Source organism: Homalodisca vitripennis, chromosome 5 (assembly GCF_021130785.1).
Source record: "Homalodisca vitripennis isolate AUS2020 chromosome 5, UT_GWSS_2.1, whole genome shotgun sequence".
NCBI classification, from domain to species: domain Eukaryota; kingdom Metazoa; phylum Arthropoda; class Insecta; order Hemiptera; family Cicadellidae; genus Homalodisca; species Homalodisca vitripennis.
In genome coordinates, this window is record NC_060211.1 from 179355384 (window position 1) to 179379081 (window position 23698).

General features: G+C 38.2%; 1 protein-coding gene across 2 annotated transcripts in view; it reads right to left on the minus strand.

Moving 5' to 3' along the window:
* LOC124363251 (PAT complex subunit CCDC47) overlaps nucleotides 1–23698 on the minus strand; it is a 51287-nt gene that overhangs the window by 17473 nt on the left and 10116 nt on the right. Inside the window, exons 5-8 of one of the 2 annotated variants that reach the window (XM_046818432.1) lie at nucleotides 19203–19486; nucleotides 18309–18499; nucleotides 9187–9355; nucleotides 8660–8794 (exon numbers count right to left, since the gene is read on the minus strand). In XM_046818432.1, coding sequence (XP_046674388.1) covers nucleotides 8660–8794; nucleotides 9187–9355; nucleotides 18309–18499; nucleotides 19203–19486 — 779 coding nt within the window. Of the gene's footprint in view, nucleotides 1–8659; nucleotides 8795–9186; nucleotides 9356–11516; nucleotides 11692–18308; nucleotides 18500–19202; nucleotides 19487–23698 lie in introns of those variants that run through there. The other variant, XM_046818433.1, reaches the window with a different exon arrangement.

The following is a 23698-nucleotide window of genomic DNA, read 5'->3' on the forward strand; positions in this document are numbered from 1 at the left end:
ACCACTAACAACAATGGAACCAACACTGATAGAGAACAGATCAACATGTGCAGTAATGAGGTTGCCTGGTCTATAGAGTTTAGGTAATGCACTGTGAAGACCATTGCTTGAAGACCACTAACAACAATGGAACCAACACTGATAGAGAACAGATCAACATGTGCAGTAATGAGGTTGCCTGGTCTATAGAGTTTAGGTAATGCACTGTGAAGACCATTGCTTGAAGACCACTAACAACAATGGAACCAACATTGATAGAGAACAGATCAACATGTGCAGTAATGAGGTTGCCTGGTCTATAGAGTTTAGGTAATGCACTGTGAAGACCATTGCTTGAAGACCACTAACAACAATGGAACCAACACTGATAGAGAACAGATCAACATGTGCAGTAATGAGGTTGCCTGGTCTATTAAGTTTAGGTTATGCACTGTGAAGACCATTGCTTGAAGACCACTAACAACAATGGAACCAACATTGATAGAGAACAGATCAACATGTGCAGTAATGAGGTTGCCTGGTCTATAGAGTTTAGGTAATGCACTGTGTAGGCCATTGCTTAAAGACCACTAACAACAACGGAACCAGCATTGATAGAGAACAGATCAACATGTGCAGTAATGAGGTTGCCTAGTCTATAGAGTTTAGGTAATACACTGTGTAGGCCATTGCTTGTAAACCACTAACAACAATGGAACCAACATTGATAGAGAACAGATCAACATGTGCAGTAATGAGGTTGCCTGGTCTATAGAGTTTAGGTAATGCACTGTGAAGACCATTGCTTGAAGACCACTAACAACAATGGAACCAACATTGATAGAGAACAGATCAACATGTGCAGTAATGAGGTTGCCTGGTGTATAGAGTTTAGGTAATGCACTGTGAAGACCATTGCTTGAAGACCACTAACAACAATGGAACCAACATTGATAGAGAACAGATCAACATGTGCAGTAATGAGGTTGCCTGGTGTATAGAGTTTAGGTAATACACTGTGTAGACCATTGCTTGAAGACCACTAACAACAATGGAACCAACATTGATAGAGAACAGATCAACATGTGCAGTAATGAGGTTGCCTGGTGTATAGAGTTTAGGTAATGCACTGTGAAGACCATTGCTTGAAGACCACTAACAACAATGGAACCAACATTGATAGAGAACAGATCAACATGTGCAGTAATGAGGTTGCCTGGTGTATAGAGTTTAGGTAATACACTGTGTAGACCATTGCTTGAAGACCACTAACAACAATGGAACCAACATTGATAGAGAACAGATCAACATGTGCAGTAATGAGGTTGCCTGGTGTATAGAGTTTAGGTAATGCACTGTGAAGACTATTGCTTGAAGACCACTAACAACAATGGAACCAACATTGATAGAGAACAGATCAACACGTGCAGTAATGAGGTTGCCTGGTCTATAGAGTTTAGGTAATACACTGTGAAGACCGTTGCTTGAAGACCACTAACAACAATGGAACCAACATTGATAGAGAACAATCCATCAATCAATCAATCAATCAAAAAACATCTTTATTTCCATTATGGTACAAAAAATTTAGAAATCATAGGAGCACAATTTTACATTTATAATATAAAATTACTTTAGTAATTAACACCAAAACATAAAACTACTAACAAATTAAATACTTATATATATAGACTGCTCTAATGATTGTGGAAATGTTTCCTCACATAGGTGCATAGTACCTGTGCGTGAGAGAATGAGTCCTATTAATTCAAAAATTATTTTCTTAGGGAAATATGATGTTAAAATAATGTTGTTTAGAAAAAAATATATATATAGAAAAATAATTCATTTAATAAATATAAATACTGATAATGCTCATAGTGGTAAAGAAGAAAAATCAATATGAGGTTAAAGAAGAGACGCAATAACAAACATACTTATCAGTGATTGTAGGTAATTAAAATAAGGATAAACGACGAAATATTAGTTGATAAGAAATAAAAAACCGACAGACAAACGGACTCCTCAGTCAGGACAATCCTAGAGGCCTCTGCCCCTCCTTTCAATTAGCCTACCCCAACTAATCTTACCCCGTACCTCTATCTACCACGCTGGCCACCAACACCACACGCTCACACTCACACGCACAAACCCACATAACACCCCCCCCCCACACACACACAACACACACACACAACACACACACACACACACACACACACACACACACACACTCACACTCACACAACTATTACCATGCGATCACAATTATAAAAGCACGCTCCCATCCTGTAATCCAATTTTGGACATTAAATTCTGTAATCAGATGTTATAATCCTTTCTATATAATCACGACCCACACTTTTTAACCAGTTTTTTACTTTTATTTTATAAGTTGATAGTTTATATAAAAACATATCCTTGAGAAAGTCCGGTAAATTTCTATAAATAATGTGAGAAACATAAAATGTATTTGTTTTTGAAAAGGTTCTATTTAGCCTGGGTGTAAATATGGAGGATGTAAAATTTCTTGTTGCGTAATGGTGAGTTGGAAATTCGAATATACTTCTGTAATTTTTGAAAATATATACAACAACTACTCTAACAAACAGTTGTCTTATATCCAAAACATCCATTTCGGTGAACAGCGCCTCCGATGCGTAATGCCTATTTTTTCCCAGTGCTGCTTTAAGTATTGCTTTCTGAGTTACAAACAGTAGATTTAAAATAGTTCTATAACTAGCACCCCACATTATGATCCCCCCCTCTAAAATCGATTGAACATATGCGAAATAAGCTACTCTTATTTCTTCTAAAGTTAAAAATTCATGCAGTTGACGAAAAGCATAAATGAGTTTTCTAAGTCTACCATTAACATAATGAACATGAGCAGATGAATTCATTCTTTTGTCCAATATAACCCCTAAATATTTATAATTATCAACCCTTTCTAAAGATCCGCAATTACAAACCAGACTTGTGGGATTACCACACGTGTGTAGTTTAATTAAATTAATTAGAGTGTCACTGCTGTCTCTCAGGGCAATAGGCATAAAGTTAGACTTAGATATATTTAAGGAAAGCAAATTTTGATCAAACCATTTTTTTATTAGATAAAGGTCACTATGCGCTTTTTGGAAAACTTCTTCCCAATTGGACCCCTCAAAAAATAGAGCAGTATCATCTGCAAAAAGTGAAAGCTTCCCAAAAATTCTAATTTTAGAAATATTATTTATATAGATTAAAAACAGAATAGGACCTAAAGTGCTACCCTGGATTACTCCATAATTTACAGATGCCAGATTACTATTGATTCCGTTAATTGTGGTTATTTGCCTACGATTATCGAGATAACTATCAAACCAATTAAATGAATTATTTTTTATTCCAACTAATTTTAATTTTTGGAGTAATTTGTATCTATCAACTGAATCAAATGCTTTGGCTAAATCGAGGAATGCCAATAAATATTTTTTGTTAGATGTCATTGCTTCGTTCAGACTCTTAGAGATATAACAGATCAACATGTGCAGTAATGAGGTTGCCTGGTCTATAGAGTTTAGGTAATACACTGTGTAGACCATTGCTTGAAGACCACTAACAACAATGGAACCAACATTGATAGAGAACAGATCAACATGTGCAGTAATGAGGTTGCCTGGTCTATAGAGTTTAGGTAATACACTGTGTAGGCCATTGCTTGTAAACCACTAACAACAATGGAACCAACATTGATAGAGAACAGATCAACATGTGCAGTAATGAGGTTGCCTGGTCTATAGAGTTTAGGTAATACACTATGTAGACCATTGCTTGAAGACCACTAACAACAATGGAACCAACATTGATAGAGAACAGATCAACATGTGCAGTAATGAGGTTGCCTGGTGTATAGAGTTTAGGTAATGCACTGTGAAGACCATTGCTTGAAGACCACTAACAACAATGGAACCAACATTGATAGAGAACAGATCAACACGTGCAGTAATGAGGTTGCCTGGTGTATAGAGTTTAGGTAATACACTGTGAAGACCATTGCTTGAAGACCACTAACAACAATGGAACCAACATTGATAGAGAACAGATCAACATGTGCAGTAATGAGGTTGCCTGGTGTATAGAGTTTAGGTAATGCACTGTGTAGACCATTGCTTGAAGACCACTAACAACAATGGAACCAACATTGATAGAGAACAGATCAACATGTGCAGTAATGAGGTTGCCTGGTGTATAGAGTTTAGGTAATACACTGTGTAGACCATTGCTTGAACACCACTAACAACAATGGAACCAACATTGATAGAGAACAGATCAACATGTGCAGTAATGAGGTTGCCTGGTCTATAGAGTTTAGGTAATGCACTGTGAAGACCATTGCTTGAAGACCACTAACAACAATGGAACCAACATTGATAGAGAACAGATCAACACGTGCAGTAATGAGGTTGCCTGGTCTATAGAGTTTAGTTAATATACTGTGAAGACCGTTGCTTGAAGACCACTAACAACAATGGAACCAACATTGATAGAGAACAGATCAACATGTGCAGTAATGAGGTTGCCTGGTCTATAGAGTTTAGGTAATACACTGTGTAGACCATTGCTTGAAGACCACTAACAACAATGGAACCAACATTGATAGAGAACAGATCAACATGTGCAGTAATGAGGTTGCCTGGTCTATAGAGTTTAGGTAATACACTATGTAGACCATTGCTTGAAGACCACTAACAACAATGGAACCAACATTGATAGAGAACAGATCAACATGTGCAGTAATGAGGTTGCCTGGTGTATAGAGTTTAGGTAATACACTGTGAAGACCGTTGCTTGAAGACCACTAACAACAATGGAACCAACATTGATAGAGAACAGATCAACACGTGCAGTAATGAGGTTGCCTGGTGTATAGAGTTTAGGTAATACACTGTGAAGACCATTGCTTGAAGACCACTAACAACAATGGAACCAACATTGATAGAGAACAGATCAACATGTGCAGTAATGAGGTTGCCTGGTGTATAGAGTTTAGGTAATGCACTGTGTAGACCATTGCTTGAAGACCACTAACAACAATGGAACCAACATTGATAGAGAACAGATCAACATGTGCAGTAATGAGGTTGCCTGGTGTATAGAGTTTAGGTAATACACTGTGTAGACCATTGCTTGAACACCACTAACAACAATGGAACCAACATTGATAGAGAACAGATCAACATGTGCAGTAATGAGGTTGCCTGGTCTATAGAGTTTAGGTAATGCACTGTGAAGACCATTGCTTGAAGACCACTAACAACAATGGAACCAACATTGATAGAGAACAGATCAACACGTGCAGTAATGAGGTTGCCTGGTCTATAGAGTTTAGTTAATATACTGTGAAGACCGTTGCTTGAAGACCACTAACAACAATGGAACCAACATTGATAGAGAACAGATCAACATGTGCAGTAATGAGGTTGCCTGGTCTATAGAGTTTAGGTAATACACTGTGTAGACCATTGCTTGAAGACCACTAACAACAATGGAACCAACATTGATAGAGAACAGATCAACATGTGCAGTAATGAGGTTGCCTGGTCTATAGAGTTTAGGTAATGCACTGTGAAGACCATTGCTTGAAGACCACTAACAACAATGGAACCAACATTGATAGAGAACAGATCAACACGTGCAGTAATGAGGTTGCCTGGTCTATAGAGTTTAGTTAATATACTGTGAAGACCATTGCTTGAAGACCACTAACAACAATGGAACCAACATTGATAGAGAACAACATGTGCAGTAATGAGGTTGCCTGGTGTATAGAGTTTAGGTAATACACTGTGTAGACCATTGCTTGAAGACCACTAACAACAATGGAACCAACATTGATAGAGAACAGATCAACATGTGCAGTAATGAGGTTGCCTGGTCTATAGAGTTTAGGTAATACACTGTGTAGGCCATTGCTTGTAAACCACTAACAACAATGGAACCAACATTGATAGAGAACAGATCAACATGTGCAGTAATGAGGTTGCCTGGTCTATAGAGTTTAGGTAATACACTATGTAGACCATTGCTTGAAGACCACTAACAACAATGGAACCAACATTGATAGAGAACAGATCAACATGTGCAGTAATGAGGTTGCCTGGTGTATAGAGTTTAGGTAATGCACTGTGAAGACCATTGCTTGAAGACCACTAACAACAATGGAACCAACATTGATAGAGAACAGATCAACACGTGCAGTAATGAGGTTGCCTGGTGTATAGAGTTTAGGTAATACACTGTGAAGACCATTGCTTGAAGACCACTAACAACAATGGAACCAACATTGATAGAGAACAGATCAACATGTGCAGTAATGAGGTTGCCTGGTGTATAGAGTTTAGGTAATGCACTGTGTAGACCATTGCTTGAAGACCACTAACAACAATGGAACCAACATTGATAGAGAACAGATCAACATGTGCAGTAATGAGGTTGCCTGGTGTATAGAGTTTAGGTAATACACTGTGTAGACCATTGCTTGAACACCACTAACAACAATGGAACCAACATTGATAGAGAACAGATCAACATGTGCAGTAATGAGGTTGCCTGGTCTATAGAGTTTAGGTAATGCACTGTGAAGACCATTGCTTGAAGACCACTAACAACAATGGAACCAACATTGATAGAGAACAGATCAACACGTGCAGTAATGAGGTTGCCTGGTCTATAGAGTTTAGTTAATATACTGTGAAGACCGTTGCTTGAAGACCACTAACAACAATGGAACCAACATTGATAGAGAACAGATCAACATGTGCAGTAATGAGGTTGCCTGGTCTATAGAGTTTAGGTAATACACTGTGTAGACCATTGCTTGAAGACCACTAACAACAATGGAACCAACATTGATAGAGAACAGATCAACATGTGCAGTAATGAGGTTGCCTGGTCTATAGAGTTTAGGTAATACACTATGTAGACCATTGCTTGAAGACCACTAACAACAATGGAACCAACATTGATAGAGAACAGATCAACATGTGCAGTAATGAGGTTGCCTGGTGTATAGAGTTTAGGTAATACACTGTGAAGACCGTTGCTTGAAGACCACTAACAACAATGGAACCAACATTGATAGAGAACAGATCAACACGTGCAGTAATGAGGTTGCCTGGTGTATAGAGTTTAGGTAATACACTGTGAAGACCATTGCTTGAAGACCACTAACAACAATGGAACCAACATTGATAGAGAACAGATCAACATGTGCAGTAATGAGGTTGCCTGGTGTATAGAGTTTAGGTAATGCACTGTGTAGACCATTGCTTGAAGACCACTAACAACAATGGAACCAACATTGATAGAGAACAGATCAACATGTGCAGTAATGAGGTTGCCTGGTGTATAGAGTTTAGGTAATACACTGTGTAGACCATTGCTTGAACACCACTAACAACAATGGAACCAACATTGATAGAGAACAGATCAACATGTGCAGTAATGAGGTTGCCTGGTCTATAGAGTTTAGGTAATGCACTGTGAAGACCATTGCTTGAAGACCACTAACAACAATGGAACCAACATTGATAGAGAACAGATCAACACGTGCAGTAATGAGGTTGCCTGGTCTATAGAGTTTAGTTAATATACTGTGAAGACCGTTGCTTGAAGACCACTAACAACAATGGAACCAACATTGATAGAGAACAGATCAACATGTGCAGTAATGAGGTTGCCTGGTCTATAGAGTTTAGGTAATACACTGTGTAGACCATTGCTTGAAGACCACTAACAACAATGGAACCAACATTGATAGAGAACAGATCAACATGTGCAGTAATGAGGTTGCCTGGTCTATAGAGTTTAGGTAATGCACTGTGAAGACCATTGCTTGAAGACCACTAACAACAATGGAACCAACATTGATAGAGAACAGATCAACACGTGCAGTAATGAGGTTGCCTGGTCTATAGAGTTTAGTTAATATACTGTGAAGACCATTGCTTGAAGACCACTAACAACAATGGAACCAACATTGATAGAGAACAGATCAACATGTGCAGTAATGAGGTTGCCTGGTGTATAGAGTTTAGGTAATACACTGTGTAGACCATTGCTTGAAGACCACTAACAACAATGGAACCAACATTGATAGAGAACAGATCAACATGTGCAGTAATGAGGTTGCCTGGTCTATAGAACTGAATAAACATTTGACTTAGTGTATTAATTATACAATATTGTAAAATGAAATAAGACCTATCACATAAAGTGTTAGAAGACAAAGGAGACCACACCACTTTCTCGTTACTGACTTAGTTACCAGTCTCACAAATCACTTCTAATGTTCATCCACTCTTAAATAATGCAGATTTCCTAACATTAGATATATGTGTCATAACAGTACATTAAAAACATTAGAGGTGCAATGGAAACAATACTGTACAATAAATCCACGCTCTAGGGGTTGTAAATCAACTTTACAAGACAAGGGTTAAAAATAGCCATTAATCATCAGACAACTAATTCAAGTGAGTTCTTCTTCAAAACAATTGTCTCTTACAAAAACAAATGGCTTCGAATGGAAGTAAATATCCTAATTAGAATGTATTAATGTATATTCCTTAGTGCATAAGAGTAATTAAGTCTTCTTCCATGCTAATTTTTATAATTAGTTATTTAACTATAAGATCACCTGCAAGATCCTTTCCTTTTCCTGTCGACGTTTCTCCTCACGTCGAGCCGCAGCCGCTTCTGCACGAGCCGCGTGTGTGGTCTTCAGGAACATCTCCTCTACCCGTAGTCGGTTTTTGTCAGCTTTGTTTTTGCCCTGAAGCACATCAAGTCACTTGTACATTGGATATTCCACCATAACATCTTGCTTGCTTGAGTCAGAAACACTGCTGGTTATGAGTGGAATTTTTAAAGCTGATAAAAAAGCACTAATGCTCATAGTTCAATGGTACAAAACCAAAAATCCTAATAAACTACAGTTTTACAAACTAAATTTAGTGTAAATAAATTGTTCTAATTAAGGCTGTACATAATAATTTAAGATTGACAGAAAATATACAGTTGACTTAATACAGAAAAATTTTGAGTTTTATAATAATAAATGAAGAACAATTATTAATGAATAAAGCAAATTAAGTCCACTTAACTAGAGTATAAAATATATTTTAAAGAAAAAACTATACATCAACCATTATCAAAAAGACTAACCTCCTTGCTAAGCCGAAAGCGTTTCACCTTCTCCATGCAATAAAAGACCAGTTGCATCAGAGGCCTCATGTGTTCCATGGCCTCCTGCACTGACCTTCCCTTGAGAGGCATATTTAGACCAAACATGAGCACCTTCTTGACATCCGGCAGTTTAACTAGTGTTGTCTCCCTGCACAAAGACAACAGAATAAGAGCAGCTGCATCAGAGGCCTCATGTGTTCCATGGCCTCCTGCACAGACCTTCCCTTGAGAGGCATATTTAGACCAAACATGAGCACCTTCTTGACATCCGGCAGTTTAACTAGTGTTGTCTCCCTGCACAAAGACAACAGAATAAGAGCAGCTGTATCAGAGGCCTCATATGTTCCATGGCCTCCTGCACAGACCTTCCCTAGAGAGGCATATTTAGACCAAACATGAGCACCTTCTTGACATCCGGCAGTTTAACTAGTGTTGTCTCCCTGCACAAAGACAACAGAATAAGAGCAGCTGTATCAGAGGCCTCATATGTTCCATGGCCTCCTGCACAGACCTTCCCTAGAGAGGCATATTTAGACCAAACATGAGCACCTTCTTGACATCCGGCAGTTTAACTAGTGTTGTCTCCCTGCACAAAGACAACAGAATAAGAGCAGCTGTATCAGAGGCCTCATATGTTCCATGGCCTCCTGCACAGACCTTCCCTTGAGAGGCATATTTAGACCAAACATGAGCACCTTCTTGACATCCGGCAGTTTAACTAGTGTTGTCTCCCTGCACAAAGACAACAGAATAAGAGCAGCTGTATCAGAGGCCTCATATGTTCCATGGCCTCCTGCACAGACCTTCCCTTGAGAGGCATATTTAGACCAAACATGAGCACCTTCTTGACATCTGGCAGTTTAACTAGTGTTGTCTCCCTGCACAAAGACAACAGAATAAGAGCAGCTGCATCAGAGGCCTCATATGTTCCATGGCCTCCTGCACAGACCTTCCCTAGAGAGGCATATTTAGACCAAACATGAGCACCTTCTTGACATCTGGCAGTTTAACTAGTGTTGTCTCCCTGCACAAAGACAACAGAATAAGAGCAGCTGCATCAGAGGCCTCATATGTTCCATGGCCTCCTGCACAGACCTTCCCTTGAGAGGCATATTTAGACCAAACATGAGCACCTTCTTGACATCCGGCAGTTTAACTAGTGTTGTCTCCCTGCACAAAGACAACAGAATAAGAGCAGCTGCATCAGAGGCCTCATATGTTCCATGGCCTCCTGCACAGACCTTCCCTTGAGAGGCATATTTAGACCAAACATGAGCACCTTCTTGACATCTGGCAGTTTAACTAGTGTTGTCTCCCTGCACAAAGACAACAGAATAAGAGCAGCTGCATCAGAGGCCTCATATGTTCCATGGCCTCCTGCACAGACCTTCCCTTGAGAGGCATATTTAGACCAAACATGAGCACCTTCTTGACATCTGGCAGTTTAACTAGTGTTGTCTCCCTGCACAAAGACAACAGAATAAGAGCAGCTGCATCAGAGGCCTCATATGTTCCATGGCCTCCTGCACAGACCTTCCCTTGAGAGGCATATTTAGACCAAACATGAGCACCTTCTTGACATCTGGCAGTTTAACTAGTGTTGTCTCCCTGCACAAAGACAACAGAATAAGAGCAGCTGCATCAGAGGCCTCATATGTTCCATGGCCTCCTGCACAGACCTTCCCTTGAGAGGCATATTTAGACCAAACATGAGCACCTTCTTGACATCTGGCAGTTTAACTAGTGTTGTCTCCCTGCACAAAGACAACAGAATAAGAGCAGCTGCATCAGAGGCCTCATATGTTCCATGGCCTCCTGCACAGACCTTCCCTTGAGAGGCATATTTAGACCAAACATGAGCACCTTCTTGACATCTGGCAGTTTAACTAGTGTTGTCTCCCTGCACAAAGACAACAGAATAAGAGCAGCTGCATCAGAGGCCTCATATGTTCCATGGCCTCCTGCACAGACCTTCCCTTGAGAGGCATATTTAGACCAAACATGAGCACCTTCTTGACATCCGGCAGTTTAACTAGTGTTGTCTCCCTGCACAAAGACAACAGAATAAGAGCAGCTGCATCAGAGGCCTCATATGTTCCATGGCCTCCTGCACAGACCTTCCCTTGAGAGGCATATTTAGACCAAACATGAGCACCTTCTTGACATCTGGCAGTTTAACTAGTGTTGTCTCCCTGCACAAAGACAACAGAATAAGAGCAGCTGCATCAGAGGCCTCATATGTTCCATGGCCTCCTGCACAGACCTTCCCTTGAGAGGCATATTTAGACCAAACATGAGCACCTTCTTGACATCTGGCAGTTTAACTAGTGTTGTCTCCCTGCACAAAGACAACAGAATAAGAGCAGCTGTATCAGAGGCCTCATATGTTCCATGGCCTCCTGCACAGACCTTCCCTTGAGAGGCATATTTAGACCAAACATGAGCACCTTCTTGACATCCGGCAGTTTAACTAGTGTTGTCTCCCTGCACAAAGACAACAGAATAAGAGCAGCTGCATCAGAGGCCTCATATGTTCCATGGCCTCCTGCACAGACCTTCCCTAGAGAGGCATATTTAGACCAAACATGAGCACCTTCTTGACATCCGGCAGTTTAACTAGTGTTGTCTCCCTGCACAAAGACAACAGAATAAGAGCAGCTGCATCAGAGGCCTCATGTGTTTCATGGCCTTCATCCACCTTGATTTCATAAACATGCTTCCTCCTACCTACTACACTTTTCCTGGATGCATGTTTGCCTTCCTTTAATATGAAGCATCATCATTATTGAGGACAGCAGCCTCAACTGTAAATTTTTGTCTTTCCTACAAAAAATTAAAATAAAATTAGTTCATAGGCTTACCCATTTTCTTCTGATTTATACAATGGCCTTTTTACATTTTAATTATGTTCATAAGTCCTTACAGCAATAGTAAATTAACTTAGATCAATAAATAATTGTCAATTTTAATGTTTAAATTATGATGCAACATATTATCCCCTTTAGTGCCAGAGGTATAAAAATCCATGTTGAAAAGTGCCAGATTATTTTGTGTGTGTCTAAGCAAAAAGTGCTAGCTACAGGTTTTTGATAAAAATGCAAGGTTTTGGGAAAAAATGCACCAAATAAATAAATAAGTAAATAAACTTAGCGTAACAATATGTGTAAAATCTTGGAATTTATTTTTTTTTATCTTAAAATCACTTTTTACAAAGACATTTCAAAGAAAAAATAATTTCTGTTTGAGGTGAAATAACTACTATTAGATAAAGGTATTTTAAAATGTCAATATATTCATGATAAAGAGCATTTAAAAACAATCTAAAATCATATGTAATAACCTAATATTATGCAAAAAAACACTTTAAAACAACTTATAAAGGGCTAGAGGTATTATTTGCTAACACGGAGGGTTTAAAAAAATTTACCTACAGTTAATTTTTAAAATAATGTGCAATAAAACTATACTTACTAATACACAAGTCTAAACTTAAACTTACCTTTTTCGGGCAATTTATTTGTATATGCAATTTCGCAATGATAACTTCCATAAAAATATCACTTATATTTTACTATTTACACTATATACACATTATCCTTCTACTTAGGGTACTTTTATTTGCTATCATGCTGCATCAGACATTGAGGATTTAGATCTTTTTCACAAACTACGCACACCAAATATGAGCATTTGGCGTTTTTGGAGCACACATATTTCGCATTTTTTCTCCTGGGAGTCGTTTGACTCCACAGGGTTCTGGTTGCTGCTGCTGCTCCTGAAGTCCTTCATGTTGGTGCTTGTGGGATAGCCACTCCTTACCAAACTCATCGCTAATCGCTTCGGTGAACTTGTGCCGAGACATTGGTTTCTGTGGTAGCTGAATAGTAGGTCTAATTGTTTCCCGGTATAGGATGTAAGGGTTCACCACCATTCTGGCAAATATATGAAAGCACACCTTCCTCCAAAATTTTAGTCCTCCGCTCGTCCAGGTACACATACAACATCATGTCTGCCACATCGATAACCTCCATATACTTATTGTAATCTAAAATAATATCTGGTTTCTTTACAACGTTTTCGTCTTGAGTCCCCTTCTGCTTTTTCCTCACCTCCGTGACAGTAGGTTGTGCCTTGGAGGAAAGAAATAGAACCTGTTTTTTCTGGCTCTTTTCTCTACAACCACAGAGAAGAAGATTTCTATTATTGTAGAAACGAGTTTCACCAATATTAAAAATTTGTTTTCATGGTTGTGGGTAAAAATGTCCTATTCATTCTTATGGATTCAGTTATATATGTACCAGAGTATTGAGATGTTTTGCCAATGGAACAGAAGAAAAGAAGTTGTCGATATACACATGATGGCCTTTATTCAGGTAGTTATCAGATTCAAGAAGCCTCTGTTTGGGCTGCCATTTCTTTTGCACTTTTAGCACCCTTGTAGACATATCAGATAGTAAGGCAGTAATTGGTAATCGAGTCACACAATACCCAAAATGCTACACCCCACCTGTGGTGCTGCTTCTTCGGTAAATAATGAATAAGCGATGTGTGACTTTTTGTGCTAATTACACTATCATCGACTGAAAGTTGACAGTTACCTGACGTAAAGTATCGCTTCAAGAGGTTGTTGGCTTGATCCACAACTGGTGCAAATTGTGCACATGGATCATTGTGTGAAATCTTTGTGCTGTCAACAAGGTGGATGAATTTCAATATCAGCTGGAATCGATTCCTGGTAAACATCTGAGAAAAGCATAATGTGGCCTCTACAACCAGTTGTCGACAGATAGGCAAAGATGGATGGTTTCTTGATTAGTCCCATGTTCAAAACACAAGTGATAAATGTCTTCGTTTCATGAGCACTAACAGGCAGCCAGTCTGTCATACGCGAGTGTTTGGATAGCATCGGTGATGACAAACACTGATTTGCGTACCTATTGGGTCTCTTGAACCATCAAGTTTATTATTTATGGTTGGATTATGGTATTTATCAAATAACTTTACCTCTGCCTACAACTTTCCCCCTCTTTGTACCGTTAGGCCTACACGATTGAAATTCATTCAAGATCTGATGAAGGATAATAATACTTATCCTCATCAGTATTGTCCACCGGTTCACTGGAATCACTGTTAGTGTCTGGCCTAGACAACAAATGTTTTTCCACACTAATTAGCCGAGAACTAGGAATATCTTCGTTTTCTGTGGTTTGAATAAGCAACTTCACGAGGTCTTCCTCCAAAAATTCAACAACACTTTCTTCATGGACACTCGGATCTACAGACGTCTTCTAAAAGTTGTCTTATACAACTTTCATCACTTTTCTTATTCATTTGTAAAACTATGTTAACTGTAAAACACTTTTGAATTAATAAAAACGTGCCATTACACAACATAAACAATGCTCTGCTACTAGTCACAACACCACCAACAGAACTGAAAATGAGTTCTATTTTTAGTTGTATACGTCATCTACAGTACAAAAGAGAAATAAGCATTGAAATAGTTAGTTCAGTTTATATTTTAGCCTTTGGTATGACGTCAGCCAGTAATAGATGTTTCATAGCAGTGATATAAATAGAATAGAAATCATCTCGCTCCGAGACTCCGGCACTCTTTGCATAAATACGTATCATCTCGGAGCGAAACTTTCGGCACTCAAGCGTATATTTAACACCGTCTCATAGAGATCTCTGGCACTAAAAGGGTTAAATACAATTTTTTTTAATTTTGAAAATTTTAAATCAATTTCAATTTTTATAATCTTTACTAGTATGCCTAGATTATATGTCTGGTAAATAAAAAAACAGTACTATTAAATATGCAGTTGTAGGGTTAACTTGTAATTATACATGAATAACATCTTTATTTCTTCACTTAACACAGTTAGTAGCTCGATTCCACCTTCCTCTTAATGCAATCAACCCTCCCACCATAACTGCGTTATGTGTAGAAAAACTTGGTTACTCCCTTGTGCTTTGTGTCTAAAAAATTGCAGTGCACTCAATTGTGCACACCTCTTCATCTAGATTATATTGATATTGTAGTCTAGGTGTTTCTCAAGTTGAAACAATGCAAAAAAAACTATTTTGAGCATCTTAACCCTTTGACTGATACGCAACGATATATCGTTGTGAGTGAATTTACCGAAAAGTGATACACAACAATATATCGTTGTTGATGTTTCGGGCGAAAATTGATATGCAACGATATATCGTTGTTGCATCATAAATTAATTTCAGCGTTATTACTTTGCCAAATAAATCTTACACATGCCAAAAAAGTAATATTTAACCCTGCAATGCTCGCGCCACGGTCTTTTTGACCGGGTCTATTTTATTTTGATAGCGACTGTACTTGTTTACGCGCGTAAACACCTCCCCTGACCAGTAGCCTCCTCTGTCATCCTCCTACACCAGTTGCCACCCTGTTCGTCAGTTTGGCGTTTGACCTTGACTGAGTGCGATCGATTATTTCTCGGCCTGGTCTTAAGTTTCGTGCGCGAGTAGTTGTGTGACCCTAATCTCGGGTCTAAAATTCCGTGCGCGAGTAAATGTGTTATAAAAAAAATCCTTAATATGTTTTAATCTATTTGTAAGTGAAACATTGTGCAATATGGATCGAAATGAGGAAGAACGTATTCGAGTATTATTATTGGAGCCCATATCGGAAGGTAATGAGCCTTTGGCCGATGACAGCGATGATGGAGGAGATCATGAAGAAGATACTAGTGACCACAATACAGAAACAGAAAAATCGGCAGATGAAGATGATGAACAGCCGGAACCTGCTAGAGAAGAAAATGAAATGGTAGTAGAAGAACAACAAATACAAGCCAATGCAACGGTTATCACTTGTTAGGACTGTGAGGAAAAACAAAAAAGAACTTCATAACATCACAGTGTACAAAGATCATGAAGAACGTAAGCTTTACAGTAGTTTGTTTGTATATGGAGAGAAGGCTACACTTCTATGTTATAAATCGAAACAAAAAAAGTAGTCTTGCTTTTATCCACTGAGCATCGTTCGGACACCATTGATGAAATGACTGGGGATTTACAGAAACCTGAAATGCTGACACACTACAACAGGACAAAAGGTGGCGTTGATACCCTTGATCAGTTGAAAGCTACATATTCTGTTACCATAAAAACAAACAGGTGGTCTCTATCTCTATTATTTTCTATGATGAACACGGCAGGAGTAAATGGTTATGTAATCTACTTTGCCAATTCAGGTAAAGAAATTACAAGACGTGATTTTTTAAGACCCTAGCAAGAGAACTCTGCATTGATCATTTGAAATTTAGAGCAACATTAGAAAATCTGCCAAGACAGTTGAAACTAAAGGTGAAGGAACTTGCCGGAATAAGGGATGAACCACGACGTCGTGCAGAAACAGCTGCTGGTAGATGTGCTTACTGCTCATGGCGTCAGAACCGGAAAACAAAAGTGACATGTTCTTCTTGCTATCGGTACATATGTAAAGAACACACAACAAACTTCTGCACCAACTGTTCTGAAAACGCAGGTGACGAAGTAGAAGAAGAGGCGTAAAGAACACTATCCAGTTGTGTTTGTTGCCATTTTGTATTTTTATTTCAAACACTATTTTTTATATCATATTATCATATTTTACTTAAGATATCATAAGACACTTCATTTATTAAATTATTATATACCATTAGATTGTCTTGTTACTCTTGTGTTTTGATGACAACATATTTATAAAAGGATAATAGATTTCATTTCTTTAGTTGACAAAAGTGTTATGTTAAAATATGGTTAATACATACGTTAGAAAAATACACAATAAAAAATCTAAATATTACAATAATATTTTAAATCTTATATACGCTAATTATTTTTTTGCAAAATATATGTTTTAATTTAGTGCTAATGTGGTACTTTTATGTATTAATAAACAATAAATTTTATTTGCACAATGTTTCAATCTTATTTATACAACCTGGTCTTTTTGACCGTGTGCGAGCATATTAGATACTTTTTTGGTGCGACTAATCCAGGGTTAATGTTTTTGGACGCATGGTGCTGAATGCATATGTGTTGTACAAGTTAAATACAACACAAGGCCAACTGAAGAGGGCTGAGTTCATGAAAGAAGTGATAGGAGATATTTCTTCGGAATGGCTTGCAAGTAAGCAAATCCCGCAAAATCTCCGGGGTGGTGGTGATGGTCCATCAGTTGGTTTTGGACTCAGGAAATTACCTGAGAAGAAGGAAAAACTGTGCCGAACCTGTTCAGGTGACAATCATCCTAAAGGAAAGAAGCGGAGGTCTCGGACAGTGTGTGTAAGGTGTGGTCTTGGTGTACATGCTGAATGCCTCGGCAAGCATGTTTGCCACTGAAATTATAAAAACTAAAAAACTGTAAATATTGTAAATAATAACTTTTTTATTAGTGTTGTGTTTTGACAATAAAGTGTATTTTTAAGACAGAATTCACAAATTTAATTAATATAGAACATTCAATGTGTTTGACTCCAGATTTCCAAACAGATTGTCTCAAATTCACGTAAGTAAATTTTTATTGTTTTACCAATAAGTCATGCATTGTTTAAACTTATATGCTTCAAATTTTCTGGATTTGTTGACAATAATACGTACTTTTAAAATAAATTACTGTCAATAAGAAATTTCAAAAAATTATTTTAGTTTACTACTGACAAAGAAAAAAAATTTTTTTTATAAATAAAAACAAACAAAAATTTAAAAAAATATATATTTTTAAGTAATTTTTTAAGCTTTTTTATATTTTTTCCTAATAGGCCATTTAAATGTCTAAAGAACAAGACTACTTTCAAGTTTCTATTATATTACATAATAAACCTACAAATTATCTAGTAAAACACTATAAAAAAGCTAATTTTAGCCTATCAATTAAGGGATAACCCTGTTAAAAATCATATCAATTTTGGAAAAAAAAAATAAAAAATTGTTGATCAGTCAAAGGGTTAAACACCAACTTTTTCTTTTCAGATGGACATAGAAGTCTGTTACAGCATTCAGATGTATTCATTTTCTACATATACATTCGTGAATGCTATCTAAACCCAACACAGCTGTACGATGTAGCAACTCACTCTGTCTGTTTGGGCCCGGAGAACTGGTCAGAGAAGTGGATGTAGTCGATGAGATCTGCGTACTTGTTGAGAGCAGCCGTCACCTTGGAGTCGAGCATCGTCTGTGACACCTCCGCCAGCTCACTCAACACGTTCAGACTTGCCGGCAACCCGAACTTATCCCCGGCCCTCCGTTCCGGGCAGTACACACTCTACGAAACACAGCAACACATCGTTCAATGCATCTACTTACATTATGTGTATGAACGTACAGCCTAATACAGGCTCTTTCAATGCATTATAAATTGAGAATTTTCAGTTGAAAACTACGAGGTTTGAGATAAACTCCAGGTCAGAAAGATTGATAACTGGTAAGATTTACGAATATTATTTATAAAATCACAAATAATAAGTCATAATATACTGATACCGGATTAATAGAAAAGAAGTTACACGCTTTTTTTTTGTGAAGAAGTTCTTGCCGTTTCCTACTGTTTATCGTCTTATAAACTTCAAATGGCAAAAAATAAAAGCCTAATTAGCATTGCTTGTGCTTCTGAAAAAATTTATCAATTTTTTCCCAACAAAAGATTATAGACATAATCAAGAGCATAGGCCGCAAACTTAATTTTAAAAATACTGATGAATAAAAAATATAAAATATACAACACAGTTAAAAATAATTATACTAAATATAAAAAATAATTATATTTAGTATAAGTTCCATATACAACTGATCAATAACCCAGTAGTTAACTTACAGTTAAACGTTGGCTTACTGACTACAACTAAGTCATTAAAATGTTTACAAATAAGTTATATCTTTCATAACGTCCATATTGTTGAGAAAAAGTAACATTAATGTGGACAATCAAACAGTAGAAACAGACATCTCTCCCAGAAGTAGGTACTCACAACATCGGCCATGTCCTTGGCAAGTTTGACAGCAGTTTTCTTGGTAGCCACACAAAAGACGAAGGTGTCCATCTCGTCCTTGCCCATGTCCACCCGGATGTGGACCTGGTCCTGCACGGGTCTCATGAGCTGTGCGATGACGGCCACCAGGTCTTGTCGCTTGATCATCTTCAGCTCCACCAGCATGCCTTCACAGCACGTCCGCCCACTGCACCACAACGTGTACTGGCTGTCCGAGTCCTTCATCAGTCCGGGGGACTCGTTCTCCACTCTTCCGTCGTCACCTGTGTAACCAGTCACAATTTAGATGTACCATTTAACATAACAGTGAGCAATAAATTCTAACAATACTATAAATGCAAAAGTGAAGTTGTTTGTTTTACTTTCACATGTAAACTATTCAACCGATTGTACTCAAATTTATACTTCACATTCTTAGGATCTCTAGTATGAATATAGCCCTATTCTTATTTTTAACAACCCTCCAGACTACACCCCACTTGTCTCTAACATAGCTAAAAATCTCATCTTGGTCTCTATAGTCGCAAAAAATTAATTGAAAGAGCCTGTTAAATGTAATCAACTGTTCTGTGTAAACATTGTTTTATGAAAGCACAACCATGTGTTTAATTTAGTTTACCACTATTTTAAATTTGTTTACATATGTATAGTATAAAAGCATAGAGTAAGCTTGATAGTAACAACACTTCTTATTTCAACTTTTTCTGCAACCACTGCTAGTATAGGAGCCAGCAACGTTTTCGAGAGAGAATTTCAGGTCAGCTGAAATTTTGATATGCTGTCTTTCTTGCTCTTTCGGTTGGAGTCCGGGCTATCTGGCTGGCGGTAGTGGTTGCGTTTATTAATGCGCATCTTACCTGCACAGGTAAAAATCCTGGAGCGCTTCGGCAAATGGACAACATGACGTCAGTCTAAAGTCACATGTTTGTTTTGTGTTTGTGTTATTTGTGATGTTTATTTATTAATTTCGCTACAATCGCCAGTGGTAAAATGAAACGTGTTTCTGTAAAGGACATAAAGATAAAATCATTCTTTTCGTGGCTGATAAACTGAAAAAGTGCCAGGAAGTTTTGAATATACGTTTAAAATATAAATTAAAGTACCGTGACATTGAACTGCCTACTGAAATAAATGAGACAGGTGGTTTGAGAGAGACAGTTTGAAGTGCTTTTTTTTAATTACAGAAACACATGTGACTTTAGACTGACGCCATGTTGTCCATTTGCCGAAGCGCTCCAGGATTTTTACCTGTGCAGGTAAGATGCGCATTAATAAACGCAACCACTACCGCCAGCCAGATAGCCCGGACTCCAACCGAAAGAGCAAGAAAGACAGCATATCAAAATTTCAGCTGACCTGAAATTCTTGTTTTAGAAACGTTGCTAGCTCCCGTACTATGCTTAGAAAGAGTAAAAATATACTTTTAATTGTAGGCCTACAAAATTTAGGGATGACAATTTTAAGAACAAACAAAGAACAGGATTGTGGTGACGTGGCGTCACTGTGTGCTACAAGGATTGAACATGTTTCATGATTATAATTTATCACCTTCTTCAGGTCAAAAACAGAATAAGAAGAAGGTTTAGCAGGCAAAAATCAATATGGTAATGAACTCACACAAAGTCAAATTAACAACTGAAAATTTCATTTAATATTTTGAATTGTTCTAAGTTTTAAATAGAAAACCTAACAATTAGAGGTGGAAAGTTTCATAACTTAGCTTATTTTTCATTACTTTCATACAATTAGAGGCCTAGTTCAGAACCATTAGTAACAGTTTGAATAAATGTGAATGGGTTTTGTTTTACAGTGGGAAATTTTGAACAATAACATAGCATTTTCTAATAAGAAAAAATATATGGTTACTGGAAAAGTTACTGATACTGTAAACATGATCTTTAAACCGATCACTATTCCATTAATGATTTCAAACAACGAAAATAACCAGTCTCGCTGATGTTGCAAAACAGTTCCAATCCAATGTTTAGTTATTTCAAATGTATTTCCTTTGAATACAAACGTTAATGAGTTTACTTTGGACTTGCACTGGTAATAAACGTTACATGTACCACAAACAGTAAATCAGTTGGATCCGTCTACTCGCAGCCACACAAGTCACTGCCGTCATGGGTCAGCCACCTATCAATTGTTATTTGTATACAAACGTTAATGAGTTTACTTTGGACATGCACTGGTATTAAACGTTACATGTACCACAAACAGTAAATCAGTTGGATCCGTCTACTCGCAGCCACACAAGTCACTGCCGTCATGGGTCAGCCACCTAGCAATTGTTATTTGTATACAAACGTTAATGAGTTTACTTTGGACATGCACTGGTATTAAACGTTACATGTACCACAAACAGTAAATCAGTTGGATCCGTCTACTCGCAGCCACACAAGTCACTGCCGTCATGGGTCAGCCACCTAGCAATTGTTATTTGTATACAAACGTTAATGAGTTTACTTTGGACATGCACTGGTATTAAACGTTACATGTACCACAAACAGTAAATCAGTTGGATCCGTCTACTCGCAGCCACACAAGTCACTGCCGTCATGGGTCAGCCACCTAGCAATTGTTATTTGGCACTATTTTGAGGCTACGTATTATAATACTGTTCTTTTATAACTGTTTACGTTAGGCCCACATAATTTTTTTTAATTTTCAAAATTGGTTAGTCTATTAAACTCACCAAACTAAAACACTTGTGACATGCTACGAGGGCTATCCAGAAAGTAGTTTATTTACGTTTTGGTATAAACAAAAAACAGAGTACAAGAAAGAAATTGTACACTACATTTGAAAGTGACACGAAAATACTATTTTTCAACACAGTCACCATACAAATTTAGGCACTTATAATAGCGGTATACTACGAGGGCTGTTTTTTTTTTTCAACTTCCGATCGTGCCGCTAGATGGTTGGGCGAGCGGTATCGGCCAGCAATGCGCGGCAGTCGACTGCGCACCTCTCCCACTACAACCTCACTCATTTTCGGACGGCCGACGCCATTTCCAATTTATCTAGCGACACATAAACATGGCTACCTTGATAGAATCTCCCGCCAAGTGTGAGTTGAGAAGTTTCATTCGTTTCTTGCAAGCTGAAAGGTTATCTGCAGCAGAAATTCACCGTAGAATGGAACGAGTATACGGTGAAAGCTTTATGAGTGACAGTGCAGTGCGTGATTGGTGTAGGAAATTTAAAGATGGACGAGTTGACATTCATGATGAAGGGGGGCAAGGACGAAAGTCGGTCGCAAACGAAGACCTCGTTGATCGAGTTGACCAAAGTGTAAGAAGCAATCGAAGGTTTAGCCTACGATAACGGAGCTATCCAATCAGTTTCCTGAGATTTCAAGGTCAGCCCTATACTCTATCGTAACTGACAAGTTAGGCTACAAAAAACTTTGTGCGCGATGGGTGCCGAAGATGTTGTCTGATGACCACAAAGCTCGGTGAATGGCGTCAGCAACATCTTTTCTGAACCGTTATGAAGCTGATGGCGAAGATTTTTTTGATCAAAATCGTGACAGGAGATAGGACATGGGTTCTGTACGACACCCCAGAAACGAAACAGCAGTCCCAACAATGGATGCATTCAAACTCTCCAAACAAACCCAAAAAATTCAAAAAAAAAAAACTTTCAACAACAAAAAGATTATGGCCACCGTGTTTTGGGATCAAAAAGGTGTATTGCTTGTTGAGTTTTTAGAGCCAGGTACCACAATCAATGCGGAAGGATACTGCGGTACGTTACAACGTTTTGCGGAGAGCTATCCAGAACAAAAGGAGAGGAATGCTCACATCGGGAGTAGTGCTCATTCATGACAACGCCCGTCCTCACAGTGCTGCTTTGACAAAGCGTCTTCTTGACGGTTTTTAAATGGGATGTTTTTGACCATCCAGCGTATAGTCCTGACTTAGCGCCGAGTGACTATCACCTTTTCCCGGAACTGAAGAAGATGCTAGGAGGGCAGAGCTTCCGAACAGACGACGCGCTGCGAGACGCCGTGAAAAACCATCTCAAATCACTGGCGGCAAACTTCTATGAAGAAGGTATTAAGAAGCTTGTACCCAGGTATGAAAAATGCCTCAATTTAAATGGCGATTATGTTGAAAAGTAACTAATAATGTACCTAACTTTTGATAGTAAATTTATTTAATTACTCTCCCTAGTTTTATTTTTATACCACATCGGAAGTTGAAAAAAAAACAGCCCTCGTAGATTTGAAATTCCACTGTTATAAAATTTTACCACTTGTAACCAGTTAGCCACACCCTCCCACAGTTCCACGCTGTCATCAAAGCGCTACATCGCAAGCCAGGTCTTCATTGGCTGTAAGGTGGATGTGGAAACACCTCCAACTTAGAAGAATCCAGGACTTCTCGAGTCTGATTTGCCGTGTGTGATCGGATGTGACCCATCTTGCACAAAATGTATGGTCCTTACTTCTGCGTAATAATTTC